At 42.8% G+C, this 9,704-nt stretch overlaps 1 protein-coding gene across 1 annotated transcript; it reads right to left on the bottom strand.

Annotated features, from left to right (window-relative positions):
• Positions 1-1,324: 1,324 nt before the first annotated feature.
• On the bottom strand, positions 1,325-8,898 carry fosl2 (FOS like 2, AP-1 transcription factor subunit). The gene is made up of 4 exons (XM_053335036.1): positions 8,228-8,898; positions 5,297-5,551; positions 4,864-4,971; positions 1,325-3,300 (listed from the first exon to the last, which is right to left on the bottom strand). The coding sequence occupies exons 1-4, from the start codon at positions 8,354-8,356 to the stop codon at positions 2,734-2,736; spliced, it is 1,059 nt and encodes a 352-aa protein (XP_053191011.1). The 5' UTR covers positions 8,357-8,898; the 3' UTR covers positions 1,325-2,733.
• Positions 8,899-9,704: the final 806 nt, after the last annotated feature.

The following is a 9,704-nucleotide window of genomic DNA, read 5'->3' as shown; positions in this document are numbered from 1 at the left end:
TGGGTTAAACTCGTCTTTTTACTACTTCAATATAAACATCAGAGGATGTTTGTTTATTGTTAAAGCCTACACTCACCATATGAATCACCTCTGAGTGTGCTGCTGGGACATTAGATTGGTATTAGTCACATTGTTGATAATATTGTTCTGTTGTTCCTCTAAAAGTCTTCAAATTGGCCCATTAAACTCTCAGATTAATTCTTTCTTAACATTTTCCAGAAGGTTTAAACTGTTCAATTTCAGTTTCACAGTAGCAGCTCCTTCCCTTTTTACTTGTCATAAATCTGGGCTGTAGCCTTTTGTCTTTCCACCAGCCAAGATAGTCAAAATATTGTCATTTATTCTTGTTCTGACTGATCTGAATGATGAATATGAATAAATACGTTGCTAAGAGATAGAATTATAGCCTTTTGATAAATGTCATAAGGGCTATTGTTGATGTGTGTGCATTCCCATGAACAAGACAAGACAATTCCAAGTTGAAAATGATTTTTTAATTATTATTATTCATTTAAATTAACAAACACTGCTATACATATTGCTGTTTTTATTAATTTTGAATCATTTTAAACAGTTAAAGCATTTGGAAAATAAGTAATAGTAGTTGAAAACAGGCGACAGACAGTAGATGACATGTACAGTAGAAGATCTACAGTCAATGGCTTTCCTATGTGTGTCAAGGGGCTCCGGAAAATTTCAACATAGAGACACGTCAGACTTGCCCACAGTAATGTTTTTGGTTATCATTTCACCTCTTTGTTGTCACACAGGACCACAGAGTTCCTGTTGCATCCACATGAACCCCATGCATGTCAAAAGATAACTAACCGACATGTTCTTTCCAAATAAGTAGCAGCAGCTTGTATTGAATTGCAAAGTCAGTTTTCTGCATCCAGCGCAACCAAAAGTCTTTCAGCCACAACTTTTATCCCTCAGCTAACAAAGAGGCTTTGAGCAAAGATGACAACCCCCCTTTTGACCCTGACATTATATTCATTAGGAATGTTTGAAGTAAACAAAAAAGTCCCAAATATCGCTGTCCTGTCCTTCTCAGTGCACGGTATTGAAAACCCTCATCCCTTTAAGATACACACATGTAAAAATCAAGAAAAAGAAGTGCTTTGTGGAACTTCAGCGACATTACATCCTCTTTCATCTCAGTCCAGCTGTAGAGAGAGTCTTCTTATCCCTTCCTTATTGTGAAAAACTAGTTACTGTATCTGGCCCTTGTTTTAGCCAATAAGGCTTCCACTAGTGAAAAAGTTTCTACCGAGTACCTCAATGTTGGCGTATGCTCATACACCCATAAATCAGCACATCTGAGTTGAATTTAAACATCATTTTCTTTACTAAAAGTGACAGATTTACAAACACAGTATAAACAGGGTTGACATCATTGGCAGCTGGCGACAGTCTAGACCACAGTGGCTTTTTCAAATTTGAGCAAAATCCCTCCTTTTAGACAAAGACTGACGAATTATGGGATTACATGTGTCATACAAACCTTTTTGGCTTTGTGAAACCTGACCTGCCCTGAATGGCAGTGTTGAAAAAGGTAAGACCTTTATTTAGAGAGCGTAAGAAACAAAGCAAGAGAACGACAGAGTCTGGTGGAGGAGGGTTTTCTTCAAATGTTTAGGTTGTCTTTGAAACGGAGCAAAAAGACCTTTCTTGATGTGACACGATGGACCGATGTGTTTCGTCCCTCCTCATATAGTACCACCACTGCAACACTTTGGCTAGACCGTACAACAGCCTGCAGTCCTGCAATGTTCTCCATGATGGGGTTCTACTATACATGAGAGATATCCCTGACATCAATGTAAATCACATACACTTTGTCATAAACATGTTGTAAAGTTCAGATACAGAATCACTGAGGAAAAGCACACCGATACTACTGTAGTCAAGCCACTATGGCAAAATAGACAGTATAGAGTATTGAGGAACTAGTCATTGATTTAAAGTTGGCTCGTATCCTTTGCAACACTGAGGATTGCCAGGTCACCCTCTGGGCGACCATGTTGCTTTTCTACAGGCAGATCAAGGAGAGGACAATGTCGCAACAAAACACTTTGTAAAATTTCTCAGCACAGGTCATAAATACAATTAAAGAGATGGAAATAACGTCAGAAATGTGTACACACTCGTAGTAGCGATTCCTGATCAAGGTCCGAGTTCGTGAGATGTGAAAGGACAAATCTAAATAGGAAAAAAGAGAAAGTCTTTGCTCATTGTCTCTTTCTCTCCTCAGAAATTCCAGTAAAATGCTGACCTCGTTTAGTGATTTATTGATTCGTCTTGGCGGAGTGCAAGTGTCGGCCACATGGCTTTAAACATTTTTCAAAAAATATATATATTAAGAACGCGCTCTCAAGTTGTAGTCACATCAACTCACAACTGCCAGATTAGGCATGTCTTTCTTTAAAATTGTCTGCCCAGTAAACAAGTTGACACTCGGGAGTTGAAATGGCAAAGGGATGACACTTTTTAGAACTGGTGCACACACTTTTACAAGTAAAAAATTTTACACTGAAGCAGAACAAGAAGAAACACACAGCGTAGCCCTTGTGGGTCTCCCTGCGGAGGGAAGACATCTCACATGGTCAGCTTGGTCTGGACTTTAAAATGTGCTCTTGGGTCTTTAAAGACACTGGAGGGGGACGCGCAGTTGATCCTCATGCTTGCCTTCGGCCACAGTGTTTGTTTCTCCATGCCATGCCCAACCCTCGCTCAGAGGGCCAGCAGAGTGGGTGAGTTGAGGGAGTCTGAAGACTGGTCTCCGCTGCTGCTGCTGCGCCGGTGGGCCTTGGAGCAGGACTCGGAAGAGGGCGAGGGGCTCTCTTGCTCCAGCATACTCGGGTAGGTGAATATGAGACTTGGGGCGTTGGGCGTTGCTGCAGGGGTGGACGCTGCCACCACCGGTGTATTCAGGCTATCTCCATCTGTGCAGTACATCCCACCGCTGACAATGCCGCCACCCAGGCAGATGGGCTTGATGACGGAGCGTTGGGGCTTACCCACACCATCCTCGCTGTCGTCCGGCTCTTGCTTCACCACCACTTGGTTCATGTGGTTTCGGGTGCCCATGCTAGGGCGCATGGTCAGGGAGAGGGGGGCACACTGCTGCTGATGCTGCTGATGCTGCTGGTGCCCTGATGACTGATGGCGTTCATCAATGGGCAGCTTGCACACGGGATTATGAGCAACCAGCATGAACTCCAGCTTGTCTTTCTCCTTCTGCAGGCTCTCAATCTCCTTCTGCAGGTCTGCTTTCTCCTCTTCCAGCTTCTCAGTCTCCTGTTCAGAGAGGAAAACAACATAAAGGTGAGCACTTAAGCTTGAGTACAAGTAGGTTTTTTAAAAAAAATGTTTTTTTAGCATTTTTTGACAGCTACAGTAAAGACCTAACAGAAAACAAGAGGAGAGGTTGGGAAAGGCATGAAAGAAAGGTCCACAACTAGATGCAGACCAAAAACTCTGTATTTCTACATGTTCACCTTAACCCATTGGTCACCCCTAAGCAGGTTTGTTTTAACTTGATAAAAACAGATGTTGCAGCATACTTTTTATGGACATTCAGCGAGAAAATGCCAAGACACTGAGAGCATATCTTCAGAAAATGATGTTTCTTTAACACTGAGGTGATCAGATGGTCTGAGTACTTCTTTACATCGCCAAAAGATGGCACTGTTTGTTTGCTACAGATTTCTAAACATAGAAAGTAGCACCAGTTCTACAATCAGCACATTAAATCAAGACGTTTCATGGGCCATTTAGACATACAACATATAATCTTGAAGCCTTCTGCTCGAATTTGAGTGTCACGTAATGACAGTGTTTTGTTTGTGTCTCAGAGATATGAGATCTGCGTCAATAATGTGTCACATTAAAGACATTTCATAAAAGCCTCCACCAGTGTCTGAGGAGAAGGAAGATAAAGATAAACTGACATGCTGTCTGAGAACTTTGACTCATGGGCAAAGGTATGAGGAAGTTGTTCAGGAGGAGCCAAGAAAGGAGGTGGCCAGTGAGAAACTTCAAGTAATGTAGCGATGAATGATATCAGTCAATCAAAGAGGAGACATTGCAGCTCCTTCATTTCATTGGAAAGTGGCATTTCCTTATTTGGAATTTTAAAAAACAGGCGTGTGAAGACGGAAAGGGGCGTCTCGTTTTTCCCTGGAAGCAGTAGCTGTGGTGTGTGTGGGTGTGTGGGTGGGGGTGTGTGTGTGTGTGTGTGCACAGCATGTCCGTATGTGGGATTGTGAGACAAGCAATTTGCCCCTTTTACAAAATGTCCAGCATTCATGGAGACAGCTGCCTACAGCAAATTCCATTCCTGGGGGTTTTTAAGGTCTGACAAGCTCAACCTCACTGTAATTCGGCTAATTAGTCCATTTAGATGCCGTTACTGTCTGCCAGGCAGGGCCGCGAGACAGCCCTACCTCTGTCTAGAGCTGCCCGAGACAAAAAGCTTTTCATCGCCTGTCATCTTTTCACTCAGACCTTGCACTCAGAGACACAGTGAGAGTCAAACCAGTAATACGAGGTTGTAAATTTAGGTGTGGAGTTAAATCACTCATGAAAAAGCTGGACTCTTGCCAGACTTATGAACAAGTGGGACTTTTTTTCCCCCCCTTGTACACCATGTATTCCTGTTGCTTTTTTTTTTTTCATGTTCTGCATCAATTGTACCCATGTCAAATTTTGCCAGGAAAAAAAAACAGGAAGGATATTGCTTGCATGGTAGACTGGGCTGCTGAATAAAAAGGAACTAGATAACCCAGTGCTTAAGCTGATTTGTGGTCTTTTTTATACAACTGACGCAGATTCTAATCAAGTTTTCAGATTTCTACTCACCCCTTGCAGCAACTCGGTGAGCTCTCGCCTGCGGTTGCGGCATTTGGCGGCGGCTAACTTATTCCTCTCACGCCTCACTCTCCTTTTCTCCTCTTCCTCTGGGGTGAGCTAAGGGCAAAGTAAGAAGGAACATGGCAGGTAAAATAAGCTGTTTGACAGACGCACACAATCAATATGAAGCCAAGAAGCAAAGTATAAACAAGAACTGGATTCTGCTGGCTGGCGCTGAGCTGAATAACAATGATACAAAGGCAGAGAGTTTATTGGCATGATAAAATCAATGATGGGACTAAGAATTCGCTGTCAGTGCAAAACCACTTTTAGAGCACTGTGAAGACTGTCTGAAGCAAAAACTCTATAAAAAGAAATTAATCTACCTCTTGATTAAAACAGTGTCTCTTTTTACTACTCTCATTCATCCTAAATCTCTCACCTGCTCGTCCCTCTTGCGTCGGCCCCTGGCGTCCCCGATGGAACGGATGACCCCGGGCCGTGCCAGCGTGTTGTGCCCCAGCAGCCCCGGACCATTGGTCAGGTGATGGCTGTACGGGTGGGAGCGGGAGTAAGGGTTGGACATGGAGGTGATAACGGTAGGCTGCACCATCCACTGTAGATCTTGGCTTGTCGTGATTGCATTGATGGTGGGGATGAAGGCACTGTTGGAGCCGGGCATATCAACTCGGTACTTCTGCAAGATGGAGAAATGAAGATATATATGGTGAGAGGGAGGCGAACAAGGTAAGCTGTTAAAAAGTGACGGTTGACACAAATGGGGGATCTAGTCTGTACGCTGGTGTGGTGTCAATGAATGCAACTTAATCACATCTTAGGTTGTGTCTGTGAGTCCGGGCTCATATTGCTGACAGCTAAATCACTGACACACACACACACACCACCCACTATTATCAAATTCACACATTTTCCACATTTCAAGCTTATAGTAATGATTCAATCCACATAGGCAAAACAGTGTGTATGTAACCCCTGGAGTGGAACAGTGACACATGCTGTGAATCATGTGGGAAAGCCCAAGGTGTCCTGTGCATCTCACTTTACTATAATAACCATGAGATAAAATACTGCACTGGGTAGGTGTTACACATGTCTGGACTGGCAGGAGGGTAAATATACATTTGATTGGGCAGATGCAGAATGTAAAGACTCACAGGAACAGAAACCTTCTTCCTAAATCCAGAAGATTAATTATTCCACTTGGAATTATTGAGAATATAAAATCCAATAAGATGATAAAATGATTTTATTATTGGAATCAAGCTTTACTTCAAAAACATGTTTCTAATGAATTTGAATTGAGTTGTGAGGACAGTTGTGATGCAGAATGGAATGTTGCTGGTCCAGAGACATGAATACGACTCCAAATCTCTCGACTTTTGGCATTAACCCCTCAAAAAGAAAGACACTCCCTTTTTAATCTTCATATAAGCTCCGACTTTAAATGTACACATGTCTACATTCTAAATGTATGAGTAAGACTGACTGGCAAAATGATCACCAGTGTGAGAACCGGTGTCAGATCAGAATTACTTCATGTCTCTGGAGTCCAGAAACAGACGGGCTGCCAGCCTGTGCGCGTAATTTACGCACGTCCCTCCATCCCCGTTATTCCCGACTTTCCGTCGGATATCCCGGCAGTCTTTTGGAACTTTGTTTATCTGGTGAGTCATTGTGTATGGGATTTGTTAAGCACATGTGAAACGCGGTCAGTTCCAGTAAGGGGGGAAGCAGCCAGCTGTAACAAGCCAGACGGTTTGCCAGAATTATGTGTGCGGAATTTCTGGACAACTTGGATTCAAAATGGGAGCATTTCCAATACCCATTAAAAGAAAAAAAAAAAAAAAACAAAAGCAAAAAAACAATGAATGCCGAAATTGTTTGCAATCAAGTGTGAAGGATTTAGTAAAGTAATAATATTAAATACACAAAAAGCACCAGGTTAACTAATAAAACTTAAAGTCTTAAAAAAATTCCACCTGCCTAATAAAAAAAGACAGAATGTCTTGTTTTGATATGTCTCAATAAAGCTAACGAAGAGGTCATGTTCCAGCCCGCTCTAATGGGAAACAGGCAGCCAGTGTGATTACAGGGAACCAGAGCAATGATAGATATGGGCCAAAAGTCGTTAACCGTAATGTTGCGTGAGGCTGAGAAGGCTTTTCCACAGAAGTGAACTAAACGCAAGACTTGGGTGCGGGTAAACAACTTGCCTCTTCCCGGATTTATATCCTATTATTGTGAATATGGGCACGGCGTCCTAAAAACATTACACTGGCACACCTACAGAATATGTACATGGCTGTCTGTGTCTTCACTGAGGAAGATATAAAACAAACTGTGATGAAAGGCAGCAGATGGATTACAGGGATTTTTGAAACAATCTCTCTCTTGCGCAGCGATTTGATTAATGGCACGTTTTCGGCAAGGAAATACTGAAGACAGCCCTGATCAAATCAGAGCTCCATGACCATACGATAACAAATGCAAAAAACAGTCCACACAAGTATAAAAATATGATTATTTGTCAAAAACAGCGACTATAACTCAAGTAAAATAACATTTTGCAACAATACACGCTGCATCGAGCAGTACATGCCTGTTGCATTCTCCACTATCTGTCTCTACCCGGTTTATTGCCAGGCTTGCGCAAATGGTATGTATGTGCCATAAAGGATTTATCGTTCTCATAATTCAAGCGTGTAACATGCGGCTCCAACGGGGTGCTACAGGCGCGAACATTCCCTAAATGTGATAGTTTTACGCACGGATAGAAAAGGTGACAGCGCAAGAAAAAAAAAGAGATATTGGATCCATGGTTAACATTAGGAAATGTGACTATTTCTTTTGTACAAAAGCGCATTAATCACCTCACATCTCTGTGTGCATCCTGTACATCCGAGATGTATTTTAACACATGGATCAATGCTAGAATGATTTTATTATTACCAACAAGGTACGCACTTAATGACCGGTGCGCACATTTCCTGTGCCACTGCGTACACTTTGGTATCTGATCAAACATCATCATCATCATCATTAGATAGAGTAGGTGACAGATTTCAAATGGTATGTGTCCAGAATAGTTGTATGTAGTTTGGGGGTCTTTCATCTGTTGAGTCATAGATCTGTGTCATTGGGTTCATCCGTTTTTTTCCCGAGCGACCTGAAGAATTCCTATTAACGCTCTGTGCCACGATAAGACATACATGTACACGAACAACAGGAACAAGCAGCAAGTCATACAGGTTGTGCACATGAAATCATTGCAAATTGCAGATAGATACACATGTGTGTGTATGTATGTATGTATGTATGTATGTCGCCACATCCCGGTGTTTCTTTGTATTACCTGATAGGCTGAGGTAGAGATCGGACTGCCGATCGTGCTGCTGCCGCTTGTGAAAGACTCTGGCTGGGCCGGAGAGGTGCTGCTGCCGCGGGACGAGGTGTCGTAGTTCCCGGAGTAGTCCTGGTACATGATCCAGGAAAGAGTAAGATTTCAGTAGACTGTTTGAGCTCTGAAAGCTTTCTCTTTTTTTAAAATCCTCGCAGTAAAAAGGCACCAACAGAAAAAAAATCCACTGACTTGAAACGTCGTTAATTTTAGATATCCAAGAGAAGAGTTTGGCAAAGAAAACGTGCAATTATGCTCCTCTAAACTAACCTAAACATCTTACAGATATTGCCAGTTGGAATAAATATTGTCTTGTGTATATTGGTAAAAACCTATTTCTTATTGTCCTTTTATTATATCTCGAGCCGCAGGTTGACTTACTCTACACTATTATAGATCCTCTCAGGTGCGCAAACTTCAACCTAAAGCCAGCAGCACACCTTCAGCAGTCCAGTGGAGACAAGTGAACCTGTAGTTACAGAGTGACTCACGCAGGTTAACATTCGCTTTAAAGCCTATTGCCTGTTTAATCTTCTGAATATTTTCCGTCCTTCTTGCCTACTCCTCACTCTATCTGCGCTCTCTGCTGTTCACGGAACAGTTTCTAACTTTTTTTTTCTTTTCCTTTTTACCACACTTCCTAGAGATGACTCACTTCAATGGCACTATGAAGAAGTGCAACGGCTTTTCAACACCAACGAAACACTACGTCACGCCTGGGCGTTGCGATTTGGTCCAGGGAGGGGTCGTCTCTGGATAAGGCAGTGAAAAAGAAAGATCCGCTGTGACCATCGTTTGCCCAGCGGACAGTGGAGATATAGTGGAGCTGTGTGGATACAGTAAAAGCAGCAAAAAATACTTCTCGGAGTATTTATTTTTTGTTACGGACGTCAGAGCCTGCTGTGAAGTTCACTATTTGTCTGACTTGCTTCGGTCCATTGACGCATGTTTCCTAAAATGGGCAGTTGCGTCAGAGAGCGCGTGTGGGTTTCCTTGGTAAAGGAAGCGTCAAACACTGGAGGGATTCCCTCCCCTCGCGCGCTGCACTCCGGACTCGGAGCTCACAAAGCGCGGGTCCCGGTCCGGTTCTTCACGCAGTAAAAACCAACATAACACCAGCTTCAAAATAACATACAAGAGCGCGTGGACTTGCCGGTGTAATGCGGCGTGGCGCACGTGTAGTGTCGCTACACATGTAGTAACGGAGTAGAGTGAGTTTAAGAGCATTAAGCATCTCTTGGACGTTTGTCTCTGAAGGAATGAATTCGATATTCGCATCTGAGCTCAGTTCAATAAACTATAATACATCCACAGCAGAGCGCGTGCACCAAACCCCGTTATTTCTATGTTTGAAGACCCGCGAGCTCTACATCTATTATTCCTGTTAATAAAGAGGTCTGAAAAAATGATTGGACATGCAGTGTTTCTGCAC

The sequence above is a fragment of the Scomber japonicus genome, chromosome 16, assembly GCF_027409825.1.
Source record: "Scomber japonicus isolate fScoJap1 chromosome 16, fScoJap1.pri, whole genome shotgun sequence".
Taxonomy (NCBI): domain Eukaryota; kingdom Metazoa; phylum Chordata; class Actinopteri; order Scombriformes; family Scombridae; genus Scomber; species Scomber japonicus.
This window is presented reverse-complemented; position numbering and strand designations above follow the sequence as displayed.